Consider the following 24757-nt stretch of genomic DNA (forward strand, 5'->3'; position numbering starts at 1 on the left):
CCATCTACGATGCTTGGTAAATGAGTTATGAATTTTAAAAGTATGTGATGCCAGGAAAATCCGAAAACTACATCAATTTTTTTGGGGAAAATCAACTACTCCGATTATTTTGAAATTATATAACCATAAATTCTACCTGTGGGCAAAATTTCACAACATTTTGAGACCCTTTGGCCCATTTTGTCGATAGTTAAAAAAAATCCCGAAAAGCGTTTTGCACAAAGCACTTCTATATATTTAATTAGGGTGTTCTTACTTCGACATTTAGGGTCAACATTTCATTCGTATTGTTCATATACTTGCTAGATACATACTTGATATGAACATGGACCATGGATCCAAATTCACAATGTCGAAAATCGCAATAATGGACTTGAAAATGAGCTCAACAGCTCTTCGTTGATAGCCTCACAATCCGGTTCCATGCTCCACTCTACATCAGGGCAGCAAATACAGTTATGTTCTCGAAAAAACTGAAACCCATCCGACAGCAATCAGACAGTGCCGAAAATAGTGTAAATAAATTTGTAAATTCATTCACTCTACCCTGCCGTTCTCAGCTCGACTCAACTGCAAATGCATTTCAGGATGAGTGCATCGGCAATGCACAAGTGGTTTCTATACCCAGAATAAAATAAAAACGGCCAGTCAAAAAACAGATCCAACCCATTTGCAACACAAACATGCGAAATAAATGTAGGCCGAGGAAGTGCGATGGCAGAGCACATACATACAGCCGATGATGATGCACCACGTGGGTGGTAGAACACCAAGCACTGCATGCATCCATCCTTCAGCAGCGGGAGCCCCAAAAACGGTTTAATAAAAAAAAAAAACGTTTTCATCTGGTAAAATATTGACTGAGCAAACAATGGTACTAATGGATCCCTGGGCTTTCATTCTTGTGGTTCCTGTAGTGAGATCGTTGTCGAGTTGAGTTGAGTTGAGCGTTCTGGAAGTAGGTAGATGGATGCAATTTATGAAAGCTTTTTGCTACACAATTTCGAAGGAATTATCAAAACACATTCAACTGAAGTCTTACCACTTGCATAGGATCACCACCCTTGCCAGCGACGAACAACAACAACCGGTCGCCCGAAGCGGATCGGAAAATGTAAAACAATCAAATTGGAAATTTATGTACTCATAACAACTGCACAGATTGTTCAACAACACTGCACCACCGATGGAGGATGGTGTCTCTGTTCGCCCGTGCCGAAAATTGCATCCGAGGTACCCATGTAGGTATTTACACGCAACAACAGACCGATCTCATTTTCCACCCACTGAACTGCACTGCACAGTGGTGACTATGATGTTTGCCTAGCCATAACCAGCGAACGGTGGTCAGCAATGTTTACGATGTAATTAATTAACACACAGTGTTATCACCGCACACTCCCACTTTGGGTTCGGAATGGTGAGCGAGAGAAGGGGGAGGAGTGGGTTCAAAGGAGAAATTGAGTTTCCAGAATGGTTATTGTAAATTTTAGGGGAAATAATCTGATTGGAATCGAGAAGAATTTTCTTCATTTCAGATTCATAACTGCAGCAGTCCGAGAGTTGTCAATTCGAGAGTCTTCCGCAAGGGCCATGACTTTAACTTGAACCTATTGAATGCAAAAACAAACCTCCGTAAGTTGATATATAGGTAGGGTAGAGAAGTACTTCGGCTTTATCGCCCGTTTCCGTCATATCGAGCAGATATATGAAATAAATCAATGATTTCGACTTGACCGAATCAATAATACGTTGGGTACGATAGTTTTTTTTCCCTTGATTTGTTTTTCCGTCGATTTTGTTTTTTATTGCAAGTAAATCTTACATCCGCTGGTTGGGTGTAGAAGCAAAATGCATCGCTGAAACCCAGAACGTCGAGAAGCACTGTCGCCAGGCCCTTTTCCCTCCAGCAGGTAACCTCTACATAAATAATGATCCATCTATACCCCAACACAATCAACAGGTGACGAGCCGTTCCTGTCTCATGGTAGCAACACTGCAAAAGAGCTATCATCCTTGGAAAGTACGTCCATCAACTTGTCTCCGAGGAAAAGGCCGTATCGCAACTGAAGCGTACAACAGCCCAGTTCCTGCAGTGCAAATGGGGCGAAGGTACAAATTACAAGCATCATCGTCTCGCAACTTACCACGGTAGCACAAAGCGGCGTGCCATCGGCCCCTTTCCGTCCGAGTCAAGGACTTTTCCATGGAGATCGTGAAAGACCGACCTCCCTCACTGAAAGAGGCGCGGGATAATAAGATTGTTATCATTTAGCCTAGATTTTTGAAGGGTTTATTTTTCATTATTGCGCCGCTTTGTTTCGCTCGCTTGTTTGGCTGAGCAGGATGAGAGGATAGGTATTGATTTTCCACTACTGCTGCTGTGTGCCATGCTTCGGGACCGGTCGGTGGTGTAGCATCTTCTGCTGGAAAGATCTTGGAGATAACGAGTAAGGTTTCTTTTAATCTTGAGTGATGCTTTTCTCTGGTATTTTTTTTTGAAGGATGAGATGAACCCTCGGCGCTTGCATTGATTCCGTTCAAGTGGGGAGTTAAACTGGGTCAAATGCTCTTCGGAGTTCGGTAGGTCAGGTTTGTTTGAAACGTCGACACTTTAGATTGTAGCATTTTTGTTTTCGGGTGACGACGTGTATACAAATTCGTAGCTAATCTTTAAAGTCTTCTTAAACCTTGGAAATGCCTAGCGACTTGCCGAGGAAAAACGACCAACGAGAAAGAGAAACATCTTCCCTACTAATTAAGACCAATTTTCCCGACCGTCTCTTGGTCGGTCGGTCGACTAGACCTTCTGGTTCTGTGAATGAATTAATTTATCTCTTTCACTGGGGCACATGTTTCCACTTCGTCAAACTGGATGACGGAGACAAAGAAAACGCTTCGTACCGCCCAGGCACTTTTCGTTAATAGAGACTTAGTAAATTGCGTGAATGCAAGCGACGGGGACGGAAGTACGAAGAAGAAGGCCCAAATGTCACGAGATCAAATTGAGTGATGCGTTAAGGCTTTTAATTCAGGAAATTTTTCACCGAGCCGTAAATTTGTAGCACCAGTGTTAGTCATTTATTTTCCAATTTTCACGTCTGACTGCTGTGGTGTTGCTCGGCACTACTTGCCTCTGTGCTTGCCATCCAGCTGCTCAAGGGGCTTAGGGAAGAGTGGATACATTTATAAATATGTCACAGAAAGCTGCACTCGCTGCGATTCATGTTTTCAAGCGAGAATGCTGAGGATGTTTTGCTCGGCTATTAATATCTACTACGATCCCGACCGAATTTTAGCTGAGATCCAGTAGAATTTCTGGTTTTCTTTTTTTGATATCCAGATTATTTTCACGACTTCAGATCAACATCAGAAGTCACGGTAATTTTTATGTAGCAACAGTGAAGAGGTTGCATGTTTTAAAAACTGAAATGTTCCTTTATCCTTAACCTGATGACTCGATAGTCTGGACCCCGTTAATCCGGAAAATGTACGGAATTTTGCCGTCAATTGTCAGATTTGTGCTGTAAAGGGTGTATTCGATAAAAATTGCATACACATATTTACTCACCAAAATTAAACCGATTATCGGATTTTCTTGAAATTTTCTGGGAATGAAAAACTACTTCAACGCGTTTTGAACGTAGTGGCAGGATGCTAGATCAGGCCAAAACAGAGTTGTTCCTTTGTGCTTCTTTATGAATGGCAAGAGACGCTTCTTAAGGCACTCTTCCGTGTAAATCGCACCGTTGATTGTTCCGGAAGTTATGAAGGGAGCGCTTATTTCACCACATCCACAAATCGTCTGCCAGATCAGGATCAATTCTTTGCAAATTTTGATAATTTCTTCTTTCGAACATCCTCCGGAGCATCTAACATAGACGTGCCAACGAAATATTCTTCCCCATGAAGTTAACCGAAGTCGGCCATGACATCAGTGCTGCAAAATCTCGACAATACTCGGCGATATTCAAAATTCTGCTTTGGTCACTCATTTGAGCGAACATTCATCGTCAAGGCAAACCATGTCAATTGTCAGTGACGAACATGTGCAGATTTTATTATTAGCTAATTTGTAACAAAATTAAATAACTTGAGTGACCAAGCATCTACGGCCTGAACTGCTTGTTTAACAATAATGTGACACACAATGCACGAAATTAAACGTTTGTTGCAAAGTGAATCTTTGTCATTGACGAAAAATGAATTTGATTTTCACAAAGGTATTTTTGAAGATCAAGTTTATCAGTGACTAAGTGATAAACAATTTTGTCTGTATGGCGTGAAAGTCTTTCAATGACAATGACAAATCTCAGCACACGATTTGGTGAGCAACTTCATGTAACATTTCCGGGCGCAGGCTTTCGCAGTGATGTTTTCGCAGTGCTTTTCATTCCGGTTTGGAGCTGTTTGCACCTTGTAAACATATAACTCAGCACACTTCATGGTTTTCTGCACAAAACCGACTGACACCTAGAATTTTTAGCGACATCTCGAATTGACGTGTTTCGGACGGTTCTTGAACTGTTAGAATGATCTTTATTTCAGTTTAACTTGGATGATTACCATATACATTTTACTAAGTGATTTAATTGCTTTCTTCATCTTTAGGTATGGGCAAAATTCAAAATTTGTTTTACAGAATTAGTCCTAGACTTATTTAGTACACGGTCGACCACCCTGGTGGGATTGGTTTGTTTTGTTTTTAGAATTTGAAGAGAAACTACTTAATACTACTATTTACAGCTTAAAATTAACCTACTCTACTATATACACTTAACCTACTATGTACAAATTGCTTATTAAAGCATGTTCAGAAAGATTGCATTTTTGGATAAATTTGGTTGTCATATCATCAATTTTGGAATCTACTTTGGGAATTTCTGCCTCTTGATGGAGATCTGCTATTCTTGTGTCGAATGGACGATCTAGGATCATCCTCAACACTCTATTCTGTGCAACCTGGATTTTGTTCCTGTGGGTCTGAGCGCACGATTCCCACACCGGGGCGGCATAGAAGATCGCGGGGGCTATGATCTGTTTGTAGACAGCCAGTTTGTTTTGCCTTGAGAGGCGGGATCTGCGGCAAATGAGCGGATACAAACACCTAACCAAGGCGGAGCACTTAACTAGGGTTTTCTCTATGTGCGAGCGGAACAGGAGCTTCTCATCGAACAACATCCCGAGATAAGTGACATCAGTGGACCACTCGACCCTTGTACCATCCATAATTACGGTACAGGAGGAAGACGGTTTAAGTTTTGGCGATTGTCTGTGAAGGAACATGATCGCTTGGGTTTTCGAGGCGTTGATTTTGATTTTCCACGTGGTGGCATAATCAGTAAAGGTGTCAAGGCATCGTTGGAGCTTGTTCGTAATTTCACGAGGCATCCTACCCTTGACGGCTATCGCGGTGTCATCTGCGAACAGGAAGAACACGCAACCGTCTCCTAGAGGAGGGATGTCCGACGTGTAGATGCTGTAAAGCAGTGGTCCCAGCAGACTCCCTTGCGGAACACCTGCTGGGATCGGAAATTGTCCCGAAAGGGAACTATTCAACGACACCCTGAACGACCTTTGCTGGAGGTAGTTACGGGTGGTTTTCACAAGGTATGGTGGAAAGTTAGAGTTACAAAGCTTGTATATAAGTCCGTCGTGCCAGACATTGTCAAACGCCTTTTCGACGTCTAACAAAGCCATGGCTGTGGACTTGGATACAGCTTTGTTACTTCGGATGTTATTCATCACCCGCACTAGCTGATGATTGGTGGAATGCCCCTTGCGGAACCCGAACTGTTCCGGAAGAAGAATGTCATGTTCCTCCACAAACTTGTTTAGTCGGCTGAGGATCAATTTTTCGAACAGCTTGCTCAGCGCTGAGAGCAGGCTAATCGGTCTGTAGCTTGACGGTAGTGAAGGGTCTTTCCCAGGTTTGCGGATCGGGATGATTTTTGCCACCTTCCAGATGCTTGGAAAGTAGTGCAGCTCCAGGCACCTGATGAGGATGGCAGCCAGCAGCGAGTGCACCCTCGCGCTGAGATTTTTCAACTCTAGGTTGAATATTCCGTCAAACCCGGGAGCCTTCATGTTTTTACTATATTTCAGCGCTGAGCAAATTTGTTCCTCTGTAATCCGTTCTTCTGGAGGGACGGCACAAGGGGAGGCATCTAACGTCTGGACGCACTGCGCAACCTAGTTCTCGAGTGGACTTGGGATTCTGGAGCCAAGCAAATGCGACTGGGCAATGTGCTCCCCAATCGCATTGGCTTTCTCTTCGTTGGTGATAAGCCGGTCGTCATTGACTCTAAGTGGTGGAATGGGCTTGGGGTGAAACTTCAGCACCTTGTAAACCTTCCAGAATGGTCTGGAACGGTCGTCCAGGTTCTGAACGAGCCGCCCGAAACTCTCGTTCCGGATTGAGACCATTCTGGAAGCGATCTGCCGATTCAGATCGACCATTTCGTATTTACGCTGCAGATCCCCAGTCCGCTGGAACTGGCGTCTACGAACATTTCTGAGCCGAATCAAGAGTTTGGTGTGGGAATCAATTGCTTGAAACTTACCCCTCACAGGAACTTGTCGAACGCACTCTTCGTCAGCCACGGATATGGCTTGATGAAGACCCTCCAGGGCCCGGTCGATGTCCTCCACTGTGTCGAGCGGTGGGTTGTCGACGATGTGGCGGTCGACCACGCGCCGAAACTGGACCCAGTGGACTCGATGGTAGTCCTTCCGCAGGCACGGTGCAGGGGCCACGTTGCAGCGCAGCTCGGTCAGCACCGGTTGGTGGTCCGAACTCAGGTCGTTGACGGCAACCGGCTTTGCTAATCCAGTGTTTGCCAAGAACAGGTCCAGCATCGATGGGTTGCCCGCCGGTGATGTGAAGGTTGGTTCGTCCGGAAACCAGACGGAATAGAGACCATGCTGGGAATGGTCGAATAATAGGCGGCCGTTCTGGTTCTGCTGGTAGTTTCGGCAGGCCTCGTGCCGGGCGTTCAGGTCCCCTCCGATTACGAAGCGGGCATTGGTGCGGGTTATGATGGCAAGGTCGTTCTTGAACTGATGTGCTGTACCATTGCTAACGGTACATTGCCGGGGGCAGTAGGCGGCGATGAACCGGACGTTTCCGGTCGATGTTTCCACCTCTACGCCGACGGCCTCGATGATGGAAGTGCGGCAGTGGGGTAGGGTGCAGTACTTGATGCATTTCTTGATGATGACCGCGACACCGCCCCCCTTGGAGCTGGTGCGATCAAGCCGGACAATGCTGTGGTCGGGCAGCCAGAGGCTGTAACCGGTCTTGAGGTGGGTCTCGGTGAGAAGGCCCACGTCAATGTCGTGTGCTTGCGGAGGAAGTCTGCAAGCTCAATGTTTTTCGCCCCTACGGAGCGAGCGTTCCAGTTGGCGATCTTTATGGCTTCACGGTCCATAATTAGCGACGAAGGAGATGTGTTGTGTTCTTGTAGCGCAGGTGCGCTTGATGATGATGGCCTGGGCCAGCAGTGTGACGATCTCATCCGTTGACAGTGGAGAATCGTCGGATGCTTCGCCGGTTGTACCGGCCAATCCCGGAGCAGGGGGATCCGTCGATGGGCCGGAGGCTTGCCCGGGTACTGCAGCGGCAGCCGACTGGGCAGCAGCCAACTGTTGGTTGAGCGGGAGCGGCGGCAACACTGGAATTGCCCGTGTTGGACCGGTGATACAGAGGAAAGTTCTGCGCGTTGTTTTCCGGGACCTTCTTGCGACCGGGCTGGTTGTTGGACGAGGCCTTCTTCCGGATCTCGGCGTATTCGTCCCGCTCCGGACAGGCCTTACTCGTGGCCTTGTGGGCGGAACCGCATTTGGCGCATGTGGGAGCGGCTTCCTCGATGCTGTCGCAGTCGTCGATCTTGTGGTTTTTGCCGCATTTGATGCAGCGGCTGGCCATGCGGCAGTTCCTGGTGTCGTGCCCGAACAATAGGCAGTTCAAGCACTGAGTGACGCCACGGTGGGTCGGCTTATACCGCAAAAAGATGGTGTAAGCCGAAGAGCTTGGACTGTTAGACCACTTTCCTGACCATTTTACTGTCCATGGGACCACTTTTACGACCACTCCCCCTTCCTTCCTTCCTTCGGGCACTCAGACGCTCCTTGAAGGTTCTTATCACACGAGACACAGTTGTATTTGCAATTCCAAGCTTTTTAGCGATCCATCGGTGGGACGTCTCTGGATTTTTTAGTATGTGGACCAATTTTTTTCACGGACAATTTCTTGTTTCAACGATGTTTCGCCTACCGCCGAAAGAGAGGAGAAAACGACGACCAATCAGCAACGAGCAAACGGTCGATGCCGTTCTATAAAAATCCCCGCAGTAGCGTGCTTAAGTTAAGTTTGAATCCAACCGAGCATCAGTTCCCAGCAGCAGCAGCTGTAAAACGTTGTATTAAGAAGCAAAGACAAATAAAACAGTAGTGTCTACTAGTGTAGTCGGCAGCATTCGTCATTTCTACTGCATGTCCCGGAGAGCAGCGTCACACCCCTAGCTCTTTTCAGAGCTCCTGAGTTTAGAACTTCGATTGACGCTAGCCAACTCCGTTCGCTCCCGCCCAGTACAGTCCACTTCGCCTTGACAAAACCAGTTCAGAAGGAACATCAATTTGGTTCGTCACGAACCGGATCACGAGCCATTCCGAAGCAACCGCTCCCGTTGAGTGGAAACTGACGTGCTACGACACACAAACTATTTGAAATACGCCGCGTAGTGAGTGAGGTGTCATAAATGGCACCAGGAGACGCTGAAGAAAACCAGCAAGGGAACCCTATCCCTAGGTCACCAGTTAGCAGTTCCGGTACATTTCACGGATTCGAGTGGGAAGCAGCAATGGATCCTGAATCTGCAAAACAGTGGCAGGGAATATCCAGGCAACGTGAACAAGTGAAGCAAAAGATTGTGCTCATTCGGCGTTCTCTCATTAGTGGAAAACCACCGTATGTCCAAGCATCTGTCCGTTGTGTACACCGAGTACAGTGGATTCCACAGCAAAGGTCTGGTGCTTCTCCCAGATGATGCGCTGGACGAGCAGGAACATGAATATGCCAACTTCGAAGATCTCTACAACAACGTTACCGATGCCGTACAGGAGTTGTTGCTGCCACGCGGTCACTGCATCGCCGAGAACCGTCCATAACTCGCAGGTGGTCGTCCATCAGCAGCCGCTCAGCGCACCAATTCCAACATTCGATGGCAATTACTCTGGGTGGCCTAAATTCAAAGCCGTCTTTCAGGATTTGATGGCTCACTCGGGGATACAGACGCCATAAAACTGTATCACCCCGATAAGGCGCTCATCGGAGATGCAGCTGGTGTTTTGAATACCAAGATCCTTAGTGAAGAGAATTATCAACAAGCTTGGGACAATCTGGAGGATCGCTACGAAAACAAGTGGGTTCTCGTAGAAACCCACATCCGTGGGCTGTTTTCACTACGAGAGATGTCATCGGAGACCCATAAGGAGCTGAGAGGTCTGCTAACCGAAGTTACTCACCACGTCGAGAGCCTGAAGTTCCTCCAGCAGCAGATCACTGGGGTTTTAGAGCACATGATTGTGTATCAGGTCGTCTCCGCGCTCGACAAATCGACCCGCAAAGCCTGGGAAGGGATCCAGAAAAAAGGACATCTTCCCAAATACGAACCAACCATCGCCTTTCTGAAGTCCAGGTGCCAAATCCTCGAGAATTGTGAGGTGGCTTACCAGACTAGCAAATCCAGCTCGAAACAGAAGCAAGCTCTTCCACCATCAAAGATCCATCCGCAAAAGAGCCATGCAGCATCGACCAGCCCATCCCAACCGACGAACTTGTGCGAAATTTGTGGTGGTTCTCACCGCAACCACCAATGCTCGGCCTTGTCCAACCTTACTCCTGCCCAAAAGAATGAGAAGATACGAACTACTGGAGTCTGCTGCAACTGCTTGCGCAAAGGGCATCGATCCAAGGATTGCCCTTCCGACAAGTCGTGCCAAAAGTGTCAACGCCGACACCACACGTTGCTCCATGATGATGGGGCACCCCGCTATGAGAAGAAGTCCAACGTTTCCGCGGAAGCAGTGGCAAGCCCGCCTCTGGCTCCGGCTGCTCCGAATCAACCGATGTCGGTGCAGACGATTCCTGCCCCAGTGGATCCACCAGTGTCAACAACCTGTTCGTCGAATGTTGGCTCATTTCCCAAGACGGTACTGTTGCTGACCGCAGTGGTACATGTCTTGGATAAAGATAACCAGCCGTATCCGTGCCGGGTCCTTTTGGACACCGGCTCCCAAGTCAAATTTGTAACCGAAGAGATGGTTAACCGCCTTGACCTCCCAAAGAAACCAGCCAACGTTCCGATCGTGGGAATCTACGCCCTACGGTCCCTCGTCCGCGACAAGGTGGTGGTCAGGTTCCAGTCCCGTGTATCCAATTTCCACGCAAGCCTCGAGTGTCTGGTTACCCCGAGAGTGACCGGCACGATCCCTACATCGAGAATAGACATCACCAAATGGACGATCCCTGAAGGGGTAATCCTAGCTGATCCCAAGTTTCACAGCCCGGATAAGGTGGACTTGCTGATCGGTGGGGAGTTATTCTTCGATATCCTGAAACCTGGTCAGCTGAGCCTAGCCGAAGGTCTTCTTCAATTGCGAGACACTTATCTGGGGTGAATCGTAGCAGGTGCCATCAATGATAAGCTCGTGTCAAACGTGTCACTCCAATCCAACCATTTGTGGGATAGTTTACCTATCCGGGAAACAGTTCGTTTATGGTATTTGTTTATTAGGGAAGAATGACTTCAACGAGCTAAGGTACCTCATATTTATACCTGCTAACCTATCAAAAATCTCTAACCAATAAAATTCCATTTACATGCGGTCTATCACGCTTCACGCTCACTCGATTCTACTCATTATTTATTCAACACTAACTCTATCTACTACATTCTTCCCCTCTTCTACTCTCCTTAATTGAGAAAGAGGGGCATTATATCCAACCATTCGGGGGAATTTCATCTACCCTCTCAGAGAAATTTGTCGAATCCATCAGGTCATAATTATCTTCAACCTTGCCACACTGAAATTTATTTCAAATTTTTCATTATCTGTCATCCTTATTCATCCAAATGACTATCTATATCAATGTGACCATTGAAATCAGTGTCACCAATTTCAACCACGTACATGAATATTACCGTTCTATTCAAGTTTGCGATGAGCTAAAGTAACCATCCATTAGGTCATGGTAAATTTCTTCACTTTACTTTTCCATCCATCATGTCGTATCCATTACTATTTACCATCAATCAGGTCATGGTAATACTTAACCATCCACTATACTATCTATTTTGCCTTGAAGTTTTCTCGCTTCGTAAAATAATAGATATTTTGCCTCGGAGACCTTTAACTCCAGAAATTTTCAAGAATTCTTATTATTTTTTAAGCATAGTTTACCATCCTTCATGTCATGGTAAATTTCTTCAGTTTACATTTCCATCCATCATGTCGTATCAAATTCTATTTACTATTTAATTGTAATTCTTATTTAACATCATGGTAATTGTTAGGGAAAGTTATATCAATAATTGTGTGCGTCACTGTAGAGTAAGGAATCTGATAATGAGTGACCACGAACGCACGACCGTCCTTGTGTATGTAGCCGAGAGCAATAAGCTATCAGTGATACGCTCTTACAGCATCACCAATAGGTAGTTAGTTAGTTACCCATCGACCGCCGACGGTACCGATCGACCGTGTGATCACGTCGTGTATAAAAAGAATTACAGTCCATTTCGTCAAGATATAAGTGCGTTTTAAAATATAGTTCTTCTTGATCGTATCACCGGGTTTATTAAGTGTTTAGTCCGAACAAGTGACTCGCGGGTGCGCACGGATTGTGCAAACGGGGAAATACCCAACATTTTGGTCCTTCGAGCCGGATTAGCCAGACCCGTGAGAAACGCGTTCGGTGATAGTGCGTGTCGCTTGGATTCGATACCGGTCATCGAACTACCAGACAACAGACCAGTAGCGTCTAGTTGGTCTACGCTTTGTCCTGCTGGCGTGGTGACGCCAATCGAAAAGTGAAGTGATTGACCGGGCGGTGACCCTGGTCGAAGAGAAAGGGTGAAATTTGCTGGTGATTCTTTGCCGTCGCTTCTGTGGCAATTGTGGTTACATGTGTGGTAGCAGATTATCCAGAGGATCGGAAGCATCGCTCGCTGTTTCTGCGGACCAACATTCCTGTACCCAAGGCCCAGGGTGGACATCTGGAGATCATCGAAATCAGATAAGTACAGTGTGTGTGCGAGATTGTGTGGTTGAGGTGGTCTGGCTTGGCTTGTATTTGCGCCAACCAGTGAAAGCTCTACTGAAGGTAGAAGCATTCAAAGCTCCTGATGAGCATAAAATTGCATGCAAGATTATACTTGAGCCAGTAGAACTGTGGAGAACGTGTTTGGGCTTCTCCGGTTTGATAATTTATTGCCTTTGAAGGCACAATTTGTGATTGCTGGAAAGTGATTAATTCACGTTGATAATTTTGGCCTGTCGTCAGTCAATTCGTTCGGTCGCTTGAGGTCTCGGGAGTGAGTTGTGCTTCAGTGAAAAGGTGAATTGAATCCAGTAATTATGCCAGTGTCTGATCTGAGAGCGCTTGTTAAGCAGGAACGTCATGCTTGGATTACGTTGGAGAACATTGAAGAGTTCTTATCAACGTACGAAGAAGAACGTGATAGAGGTGTAGTGCAGTTTCGTATGAAGAAATTAGATGAAGTGTACGATAAATATTGTGAAGTGCGGGTGAAAATCGAAGTTCTCACTGATGACTTGGGTGTTGATGAAGGCGCTGAGGATGCGACTGGCGAAGGATCTACAGATCATGTGTCCATGGCTGAGGCACGTCAGAGGGAAAACGAGGAGATTTTCAAGGAATTTGAAAACAAGTACTTCCGATTGAAGCAGCAACTAAATTCGAAGTCGGTCGGAAACTCTGGAGTTGTAGCTGAACGGCAACCAGGAGTCGAGGTTTGCCAGCCGTCGAGGATGAAGTATCCAGAACTGAGGCTTCCTACGTTCTCTGGTAAGCTGTCTGAATGGATTAACTTTCGAGACAACTTCAAGTCGTTGATACACGACAACAACCAACTGAATATGATAGATAAGTTCAACTATTTACGTACGTCGTTGAAGGACGACGCTCTGCTACAAATCAACCAGATTCAAGTCACTGCTGCGAACTACAATCTTGCTTGGGCTACTCTGGAATCTAAGTACGAGAATCATAAGCTCATCGCACAGGAACATATGAGGACAATTTTCTCGATTCCACCAATGAAATCCGAGAGCTTCCAGGGGCTGAACCATGTCCTAACAACATTCAGAATCAACCTTCAACAGTTGGAGAAGTTAGGAGAGAATACTAACGATTGGAGCACTCTGCTAGCCTTCATGCTTTCCCAGAAGCTGGATGACGATACGATTCGTCACTGGGAAACGCATCATAGTTCAAAGGACATTCCGTCGTACAAGTCCATGGTGGAGTTCCTGGAGAAACACTGTGCTATCCTGCAGTCTACGTCTGCACGAAGAAGCAGTGATTTCAAACGACCGTTCAAGAACCCAGTGATTCACGCTGCAGTGTCATCCAATGGAAATTGTCAAGTCTGCAACGGCGGTACACATTCCATTGAACAGTGTAGGCGCTTTGGGAAGATGAAGGTCATCGATAGGAAGGGGATTGTTCGGAAGCTTGGATTGTGCTTGAACTGTTTACGATCAGGGCACTTCGTTATGGATTGTTCGAGATCTACGTGTAGCAAATGCGGACAGAATCATCATTATCTGCTTCATCCGTACGTGAGTCCAGTGAATCAGGAGCATACTTCTAGTCAGCCCTCCTCCCAAGTTTTACCGAAGAGACCTCAAGCCGCGAATCTACCACAACAGCAATCCAATCAGGCCCAAAACCGGAACACTTCGCTCCCCAACCCACAGTCTACACAAACACCAAGTACTTCTTCGCAGAATGCACGCCCACCTCCCACCAATACTCCAACAATACACCACACTGCAACACCATCCAAAACACACCATCATTCAAACATTGCGCTACTTTCTACCGCTATCGTGAAGCTCGGTGATCGTCACGGAAACACCATTCTTGCACGCGCTTTGTTAGATAACGGATCTCAGATCTGCTTAATGTCTGAAACGTTGTCTCAGAGGCTGAACTTCCAACGGCTTCGGGAAAATCTGCCTGTAAAAGGAGTGGGTGGTTGTTCATCTGTTAGTAAGCAAGCAGTGTTAGCAACGGTCTCATCGTGTACCTCATCGTATGTATCGTGTGAGCTGAAGTTCTACGTGTTATCAAAAATTACGTCAAACCTGCCACAGCAAAGCATCGATGTTTCGTCCTGGAATCTCCCAGAGGGAATTACTCTTGCGGATCCAGCCTTCAATGAATCCGGAGACATCGATGTGATTTTGGGAGCAGTAATTTTCTACGATCTTCTGTTGAATGCCCAGCGGAAGCTCTCTAATTCGGGAATAATACTGCGAAATACGCAGCTGGGATGGATTGTTGCCGGGGGAATTCCTGAAACATCAATCGTGAGCTACAGCACGGTAGCTTCGTCGTCGGTGACTACGGAAGAACTTTACGAGGAGCTAGCCAAATTCTGGGAATTAGAATCATGCCACACGAAGAGCTGTCTATCCATCGAGGAGTCTGCATGTGAAGCCATCTTTGAAGAGACGACTACTAGAGATCCTGATGGGAAGTTCCGCGTAACGCTGCCGAAAAGGAAGCACATGCTGGAAAAACTGGGAGAATCGAAGGCGATAGCGAAGAAACGTTACCTTTCCATGGAGAAACGGCTGAATGCCAACCAGGAAATGAAGGTGTTGTACACGGCTTTCATGCACGAATACCTGTCCATGGGTCATATGACGGAGGTAGTAAATGACGATGAGGAATCTGGTCCGGAATATTACGTACCGCATCATGCAGTGCTGAAACCAGACAGCACTACTACGAAATTAAGAGTAGTTTTCGATGCATCCTGTTCCACGGATTCGGGTGTGTCTTTGAATGACGTCTTAATGGTGGGACCTGTCGTTCAAGATGAACTACGAAGCATCCTTTTGCGGTTCCGATTGTTCAAATATGCTGTTGTAGGAGACGCAGAAAAGATGTACAGGATGGTATGGCAGCACGAACTGGATCAGCTGCTGCATAAGATATTCTGGAGAGATTCGGTTGAGGAGCCATTGCGGACATACAAGCTCACAACTGTAACGTACGGTACATCATCTGCACCTTATCTTGCCACTCGTTGCCTGAATAAGTGTGCTGAAGAGGGAGCAGAGCGCTATCCCGTAGCTTCAGTGGTGGTCAAAAAGAGCTTTTATGTTGACGACATGCTAGCCGGCTCGCATACCATTGAAGAAGGCGAACGGCTCTGTAAGGAGGTCCTGGAGCTTCTGAAAGGGTCAGGTTTCAACCTTAGGAAGTGGAACTCCAACAATCCGAAGATTTTGGCGGCAATACCCTCGCATCTGCGAGACGATCGAGAATTCCGGAATTTAGATGAGAAGGCAACTGTGAAGACGTTAGGTCTCACGTGGGCGCCGGCTACGGACACACTGTGGATCAAGGTTCCGGATTGGAGGCCAGGTGGGCCAATCACGCATCGTGTTGTTCTCTCCGAGATAGCACGTCTTTTCGACCCCTACGGACTAGTTGGTCCAGTAGTAGTCCAAGGAAAACTCTTTCTCCAAGAGATTTGGAAGGCGAAGTACTCCTGGGATGAACCACTAAGCAATGAGCTTCAGTCCCGATGGTTGGAGTTCAGAACCAATCTTTGCGAGTTGGATGCTGTATCTGTTCCTCGATGGATCAGGTTCGGAAGAGATGTAATCTCATGTGAATTCCACGGATTCAGCGATGCAAGCGATAAAGCATACGGTGCTGTGGTATACTTGCGGTGTGTGAACCGGGACGGAGAAGTCACGGTCAACCTACTGATGGCCAAATCAAAGGTTGCGCCGTTGGAGGACCTCAACAGAAGAAAAAAGAAGCAATCCACACCTCGGCTGGAGTTATCTGCTGCATTACTGTTAGCCCATCTGTATGAATCGATCTTCACCAGCATGATGATAGCAGCCAAATCCTACTTCTGGACAGATTCTACGATTGTAAAATGTTGGATTTCATCACATCCGTCAAGATGGCAGGTCTTTGTGGCCAATCGTGTATCAGAGATACAACATGTGACAAAGGGTGGAATCTGGAATCATGTTCCGGGAATCGAAAATCCTGCTGACATTATCTCGAGAGGAGCCACTCCAGCTCAGATAGCGAGCAACACTCTGTGGTGGAATGGTCCAGAATGGCTGAAGAAGGAAACACAGTACTGGCCAGTTAACGCGCAGGTTCCAGATCAGCAGTTCGATTCGGTGATCCTGGAGGAGAAACCGCTAGTGGCAGCAGTCCTACAGATTCTGCCTCCAAGTGAGATCTTCACGTTACGTTCGACTCTATTAAACCTTGTTCGTCTGACCGCTTGGTTACGCCGGTTTTCTTTTAATTGTAAACCACGAAATAAGTTGCAGAAAAGATTCGGGGTTGTAACAGCCGCTGAACATGAAGAAGCTCTGCTAGTTCTAGTGCAGTTAGCGCAATCGGAATGTTTCCCGCTGGAATTATTGGATCTTGCAGCAAAGAGTGAGGTCAGGCCATCATCGAAGCTTCGTAATCTGAATCCTGTGATGATCGACGGGACAATCTGCGTCGGTGGCCGACTTGGAAATGCTTCAATTTCGCAAAGGCGAAAACACCCGATGATCTTGGATAGCCGACATCCATTGACAAGGTTAATTTTGATTGACTACCACCATCGATTGCTGCATGGAGGACCGCAGTTGATGATATCCTGCGTTCGTGAAAGGTTTTGGCCATTGAGCGTCAGAAACCTAGCGAGGAAGGTAACGCACGAATGCATGAACTGTTTCAGAGCGAAACCACGAGCTCACGAGCAGCTGATGGGAGATTTGCCGCTTGAAAGAGTATCGCCAGCGCCGCCTTTCCAACGAGTGGGAATCGATTATTGTGGACCGTTTGAATTGCAGCCTGCAACTCGAAAGGGCACTCCTGTAAAATGCTACGTCTGTCTGTTCGTTTGCATGGTCTGCAAGGCCGTCCACGTTGAAGTCGTAATGGACCTTACGGCCGAGGCATTTCTTGCCGCTCTAAGGAGATTTGTTGCCAGGCGCGGAAGGCCGGATCAAATATACTGCGATAATGCGACCAATTTCGTTGGAGCACGCCGACAGCTAAGCGAACTAGACCGCATGTTTCAGCAGCAACAGTTTCAACAACAATTGTCCGCTGAAGCTGCTCGAGATTCGATTACCTTTAAATTTATACCGGCCAAGTCACCCAATTTTGGTGGCTTGTGGGAAGCTGCGGTTAAATCGCTGAAAGGACACATGAGGAAGGTCATCGGCAACAGGATGCTGAAGCAAGACGAAATGCTTACCGTTGTGACTCAGATAGAGGCGTGCCTTAATTCGAGACCTCTGACTCCCTTGAGCAACGATCCAAGTGACCTAGAAGTGCTGACTCCAGGACACTTTTTGATACAACGTCCACTCACTGCGGTACCCGAGCCAAGTCTTCTCGAGCTACCAGAGGGTAGGCTCTCCAGATGGCAGCAAGTGCAGCGCTACAGTCAGGTGATCTGGAAGCATTGGTCAACTGATTACTTGTCAAACCTCCAGAGTCGCAACAAATGGACAAGGCACAGGAATAACCTGGACGTCGGAGCTATGGTTCTATTGAAGGAGGACAACATTCCACCCCTCAAATGGAAGCTGGGACGCGTGACAGAGATCCACCCCGGTCCAGACGGAAACGTTAGAGTTGTCACCGTGAACACGAAGCATGGTTATTTTCGGCGAGCTATTTCCAAGATTTGTATTCTGCCTATCCGCGATAATCAATCCGATGAGTCGCAATAATGCATCACATTGAACTAAGTATTTCTGCCCCCGTTTGGGGCATCTTTAGGCATCCTGCGATATCTGCGATGTCGCTATTGCCTGGGGGCAACCCTACAGTTATGTATTCAATTATTTTGTATGTCCGGGAACATTCTGATGCGTTCTCCTTCGACAGTGTCCATCCATAATACGAGTCCTGCATGGAAACATCATGTGTTCCGGAATACACCATCGCTTCATCATTTGAATTTCATCTAAGCTAAGCATGCCCCATTGGGGCAACCGTTGGCAATCCCGTGGCACTCTAGTCACATCTGCCGAGGGGGCCGACACCTAAGTTACGTTTCATCTATCATATATTGAATTTTGGATCCCAATCGCTGTTGTTCTTTGACAGATATGGATCAACTCGCTAGCGGCCATCGCTTCGATCACTGAAGATCAACTCAGCTAAGTATGGCCCCATTTGGGGCAAATTGGCGGTTCACGACACTCCATGTCGTATATGCCAGGGGCCGCAGCATAAGTTATGTTCATTAGAGTTAAGTAGTATTTCGGAAGCCAATCGAATTCCCTTCCACCAGAATCATCTCCAAGGCTCAACCATTCGATGCTCGTTCCACGGATCAACATCCACCTCGGGGAAGCTCAGATAAGTATGGCCCCATTAGGGGCACATTGGCAGCTGACGGCGTTTCAGCCGTAATCGCCAGGGGCCGCCGTAAAAGTTATGTTTCCTAAATCCAATAAGTTTTTCGAAGCCCAATCGGTTTTCCTCTTCGACAGAAACCCTTCGACCTTTGACCTTTGATCTTCGCAGCTACTTCCGTTGAAAATTTCACGCCCCCATTGGGGCACACTTTGGCAAGAATGGAGAGTTTCGTCTGTTAACGTCAGGGGGCGACAGCTAAGTTATGTCCCTTCCCTTACGAATGTGTACCGGAATCAAGCCGTCTTATTCTTCGACAGGATACGAAGATCGATTCCACCTGCAGAAGCCATCATGTTCGTTTACCAAGGCGGAAGTATGTGAGCAGCGAAGTTAACGGAAGGTATCAGTCGGGATAAATGGATTGGGTCAGAAGTACCGCCAACTTTTGGTTCGGCTTGACGGACGGTCATGACCAGTTCCCAATCGCAGAGCACTAGAGGATGCATAAGTTTTGGAGAGCAACGTCACCGAGGATTGAAGACGTTGAAGAAGATCTGTTAACACATGTTGAACTATTATCATTTTAGTTAGGTATAGGTATAGGTATTTGAATTGTTTTGAGTGAACTCAAGGCGGCCGGTATGTTAGGGAAAGTTATATCAATAATTGTGTGCGTCACTGTAGAGTAAGGAATCTGATAATGAGTGACCACGAACGCACGACCGTCCTTGTGTATGTAGCCGAGAGCAATAAGCTATCAGTGATACGCTCTTACAGCATCACCAATAGGTAGTTAGTTAGTTACCCATCGACCGCCGACGGTACCGATCGACCGTGTGATCACGTCGTGTATAAAAAGAATTACAGTCCATTTCGTCAAGATATAAGTGCGTTTTAAAATATAGTTCTTCTTGATCGTATCACCGGGTTTATTAAGTGTTTAGTCCGAACAAGTGACTCGCGGGTGCGCACGGATTGTGCAAACGGGGAAATACCCAACAGTAATTCTTATTTACCATACATCAGGTCATGGTATTTCTCATTTACCATCCATCAGGACATGGTAATTCTTATTTACCATCCATCAAGTCATGGTAATTCTCATTTACCATCCATCAGGACATAGTAATTCTTATTTACCATCCATCAGGTCATAATAATAATGCTGTGAAAAATTCCTCAGTTTTTTTTTTTATTATTTCACTATACTCACGTTTAAACTTTATGCTGCTACCGGCTGCGCCATTGTCGTGACCGGAACGAGTTTTCCTGCCTCGGCCACGGCTACACGTTTTAGCGATGCAGCTCCCACGCTGCTGCCACACCACTGTAATTCAGTGTGGCTGGCACTTTCATTTCGGTCATCACTTCTAGTAGCAAACTTCCTAGCCACACCCATGCGAACAAAAACCATACTCGAGTAACAAAATCCTGGCTCATCAGACCAACCGTACAAAAGATCTAACGTGGTCGAGGTTATACTCACCGGGTAACTGGCTTTGACAGTTCGCTCCTCTCTTAGACTAGACCCTCACTAATTTGTATGTAGTCCTCCCAAATAACAATTTTGATTTTTTAGGGTTCTGTAGACCATGATTAAGACTTGTAGAATGCTTTGAAACCTCGATAAAACTTGCAATGTTACTTGGGCTAACTAATCCAAGAAACTAACTCAATTGGATGGAATCCCAGAGCGTTTAATTTTTCCGGCTAGCGTTGAGCGTGGGTCAACTGTGCATTGGGAATTACTCACCAACGGCAATTGAGTGCCAGGAAGACGACTTCTGCATTTGAAACCTGTCGATCCCATCAACGCATGGGCCAGGACCAACGCCTTTACTTCCCTTGGATCATTTTTAGGACGCTGGCCGAGTATAAGTTAATAGCTAAGACACCAATGGCCTACATTTTCGAATTGCAACATTTCGACTTAAATAGGCGAAAACATTATTGGACAATGCATAAACAACGTAGCATTTGTAAAAGGGGAGGGTTAGTTCTGAAGTTGTGATCGGCCTTGTTTTTGAAAAGAAAAAAAAATACGCCACGAGAGGGAAAGGAGCTTATGTAAATTAGGTCAACGATTTGCAACGTCATTTATGGATGTACCTTAAATTATATTCCTTGTTTATCTTGTTTAATTAATCTAGATGATTATAAAATGTTTTATAGGGAAATGGATGTAATGTCGGCCTAAATGCCCCTAATTTGGGCGCATACATAAATTCAGCAATCGGCTAAATTTTCAATAGCGACCAAAATATTCATTAGTACCGTCCCAATGACGCGTCCATCTAGATGAAATTGATAAATCGCAGATTTTTAGCAATGGGCCCAATCTTAGATCTACACGCCAACATTACAGCCATTTCCTCTATTTGAAAAATAAAATTTTCACAGATGGAATTTTTTAAATCACACAGTTTATACATTTAGAGGTCCCAAAACTCGCCTTTAAACATAGCTTGGGCCTCAAAGCTCTTTCCATCACCTCTTAATTGTGTCTATACACCTTGCCCCTTCGACGGAATTGAATCCCGGAACCGACGGCCCTCGTCTATTCCCAGAAGTCAGCTTTTTAATTTATTCGTCCAGACAAATCGCTGAGCTGCAAATGCGATTACGATTTCTCGCTATGGCCATCAGCCTTGTCGTCTCTGTGGATTCTTCCGAACCAGGACCGTGTTCAATTTCACTTTTAATAGCTGGCTTTGGAAGAAAGGAAGAAAAAACCGATCCCCGAACGTTCAATCCGCAAAGAATTTGACGAACATTATGAATTATGTGTGGCAGTCGGTGGCTGGCGTTCCGTTCTGGCTGGATTTGAACGGCGACGGCAACGACGACGACGGATTCGATACCGGACCCAACAACGTAGCACTGCCATCAATTATCCTCAATTTTCGATTGGCGTAGCGATTTTATAATCACTTTTTACCACTCCGCTAACCCGACCTTCCATCCGTCTTCTGAACAGAGATTCGTCCGTCCGTCCGTCCGGTCGGATATCGAAGAACCGGACGGCAGCGTTCCGCAAAAATTCCGCCGAGTCAGTTATAAATTATGATTTAATTTCAGGGCTCGCTGCGGCTGCTAGCTCTCGATTTGGATGTGACGGATTTTTTTTTTCGTCCGTGTGCTGCCATCCTTCTTGATGTAGTTCTGATGATAGTTCTTCAGCGAGGTGCAATGGCCTCCAGCGTCATCGTGGTTGAAGATTCGCAAAACTCTGACACATGGTAGCGGAACGGAGCTATCTGGTGTCTAGTGTTGCACTAATTTCACTTTCAGCGAGAAACCAGCGGTAGGTTTGAATCAGGATTTTGTTACAAAAAAAAAAAAGATGGGTTGATGCTTCCTGATAAGCTGAACGCAAACTTGTTAAACTTTATGAGTGGCTGAATAACAAACACATAGCCGTCTACTGTTAAATTCAAACATCCTCCAATCGACCCACCGTCCACCAAGAGCCTGGTCCCATAAAAGGTGGGCAGGAAAAATTAGTGCAATGTGGCCAAAAGCGATCGAACGCGAAAGCGGTTCTGCTGATTTATAATTATCCTTTTAAAATAAATTATCATTTATATGATGGCTCTTCAGGTTCACACGCACACCCGTACGGGGCGGTTGATTGGTTCGGTCTGGGCTGATGTACAACTATCAATCATCGTCGTCGTAGTCGTCGTTGTCCTCGTCCTGCTTGCTCGGGGGAATCAGATGACCGTGAATCATTCTGCTGGCCTGGGCTTGGACAAATCGAGACACTAGTAATTAAATATCCTCGAGTTGTTTTTTGTCTTGCTCAATGCCGCACATGTCAGGTCAGCAGGTAGACTGTGGTAATGGGCAGTTTAGCACCCTGCTGTTGCTGTCGGGCGATGAGGCAATAGCTGATGGTGGTGGAATTTGATCGGTCCCTGAATTGATTAACTAGAAAATGATTGCTGGGTGTGATCCACGGGCGTCGCGTTGGCCTAGGATTTCCCAGGATGAAACTGCAATTAATATAGGGGCTGGGACGTTTCATAATAATTGGGCAGCACACGACAACGATTGCTCGGTGTATCCAATGATTCTGAGCTTGACGGTAATGAAATGACATTGAACTGGCCCTTGAGGCTAGGTAGAAGGCAAAAGTTGAAATCGTTGGCCCTTGATGAAGGTGCCAATGGTGAGGATGATGGTATCGGGATCAAAATTTACAGTAATTTAATTTACATTTCATCGGAAGAATAGTTGACTAGGATAAATGCCGGTTTGGTACAAGAACAGTGAACCATAGTCAGTCGCTTTCTAGGTCGTTACCTAAATGTCATTTCTTCAAGACCTGTAACCCATCGCCAGTCCGTTGCCCGGTCAGCTTCAGTGTTTTTTTTTTCAATCCAAAACACAACAAGCTTTTGTTACTGTTAAATTGGTCAGATAGGATCCAACTCCACAGCGATGTGGCTACCTTGGACTTAGCGCTACCCAGCAAATCCTGTACAACACTTGCGCCATCTTTCTTACACACTTTCATCCACTCTTTCTTCAAATCCTTGTCGTTTTTGAAGACTTTCCCTGTTTTCCGGAGCTTGCCCTTCATAATCGCCCAGAATTTTTCTATTGGGCGAAGTTCTGGCGAGTTTTGTGGATTTGCATCCTTCGGCACAAAAACAACATCGTTGGCTTCGTACCACTCGATCACCGGTTTCGCGTAATGACATGATGCCAGATCCGGCCAAAACAGAGTGTCACCATTGTGGGACCGGAGGAAGGACAACAGGCGTTTCTGGGAGCATTCTTCTATATATAGTTGGCCGTTGATGGTGCCGGTCGTTATGTACGGCTTGCTGAATTTGTCGCACCCACAGATCGTATGCCACACTAAGTACTTCTTGGCAAATTTGTCGACCTTCTTCTTCCGGAACTTTTCCGGAACATCCTGGCGAGACTTGCCGACGAAAAACTCCGTTTGAATGTACGTCTCGTCGACCATTACGACGCATTTCGGCTGCACTAACCACTCGCGGTACAACTTCCTGGCGCGGGATTTGGCCACCGTATTCTATTTATCAGTTCGGTTAGGCGCCTTCCTTACCTTAAAGACATGAAGTCCGGCTCGGTTCATTGTCTGCTGGACGAACCAGACGGAAGAATTGACCTTCTTGGCCACGTCCCGAATCGAAAGGTTCGGACTGCACTTGAAGTAATCCCTCACCTTCCTTGCGTTCACGGGGTCGGTCGTCTTTGATTTTCTCCCGCTACCAGCTCGCCCCTGGGTCGCCTGGGTCTCCTTGAACGATTTACCACACGGGACACGGTCGAATTGTCGATTCCAAACTGTTTCGCGATCCACCTGTGGGACTGACCTGGATTTTCCAAGACCGCTCCCATAATTTTCTGTCGAAGCACTTCTGGCTTGGAAGCCATGTCGATAGCCACTTGACAGATTATGACGAGATTTTGCACATGTAAACATTACACTATAAACTAGTTTTACTCAAAATGTCATAAATGTTTACCCATGAAATAGAAAGCTACACACAAAAGAAAGTGTTGCACAATCTTTATTATGGGCTTGATATTGCATTATTAATACATGCATGCATGCATGATTGACCGCCCACGGTTGCTGCTCTGTTATTACCAGATCAGCTGCAATTACACAGAGAACCAACAGATGATGTTTGGGACTAACATTCATCCTCAATGTGTAAGAACTGGTGATCTAATATTTTAGCAATACCAGCGCCGGCCGTGTCCGAATGCAGGTCAACTAGGGAATGGGAAGGAATGTGTTGACGTGGTACTCGCTGTGAAGGAAACCGAGAAATCCTCTGCGCTTCCACGAGATATCACTGGGATGTTGGATGTGGGGAAAGGTTGCACACGCACACGCAGGGATCGTTTTTGGTAGAGCGATTATAATACACAAACACACACACACACACACGCACGCGCACTCATCAAATTTCTATTTTTAGATCAGGAACCAAACTGTGGTAAGTGATGCGATCGGTGTTAAAGAAGAATTTGTTTTCATTAAAATCTAGTGGGTATAGAATAAAGCAAAGTGAAAAATTGCAAGGAAGGGGACGGGCCTGGGATTGA

General features: G+C 46.3%; 2 protein-coding genes across 2 annotated transcripts in view; both read left to right on the forward strand.

Moving 5' to 3' along the window:
- Spindly (spindly) overlaps nucleotides 1–24757 on the forward strand; it is a 243722-nt gene that overhangs the window by 139099 nt on the left and 79866 nt on the right. The gene's annotated exons all lie outside the window — the stretch shown is intronic.
- Nucleotides 12583–18030, forward strand: LOC135712267 (uncharacterized). The gene is made up of 2 exons (XM_065235223.1): nucleotides 12583–14284; nucleotides 14318–18030. The coding sequence occupies exons 1-2, from the start codon at nucleotides 12640–12642 to the stop codon at nucleotides 18028–18030; spliced, it is 5358 nt and encodes a 1785-aa protein (XP_065091295.1). The 5' UTR covers nucleotides 12583–12639.

Source organism: Ochlerotatus camptorhynchus, unplaced genomic scaffold (genome assembly GCF_037179485.1).
Source record: "Ochlerotatus camptorhynchus isolate MF236.1 unplaced genomic scaffold, CSIRO-AGI_Acam_v1.1 ptg000467l, whole genome shotgun sequence".
NCBI lineage: Eukaryota > Metazoa > Arthropoda > Insecta > Diptera > Culicidae > Ochlerotatus > Ochlerotatus camptorhynchus.

Excerpts from the sequence above, each read along its gene's own strand:
- LOC135712267 (XM_065235223.1), top strand. The coding sequence starts at position 12,640 with ATGCCAGTGTCTGATCTGAGAGCGCTTGTTAAGCAGGAACGTCATGCT. Across the intron at positions 14,285-14,317 it reads GCCTGTAAAAGGAGTGGGTG|CAACGGTCTCATCGTGTACC; the intron begins GTTGTTCATCTG and ends AAGCAGTGTTAG.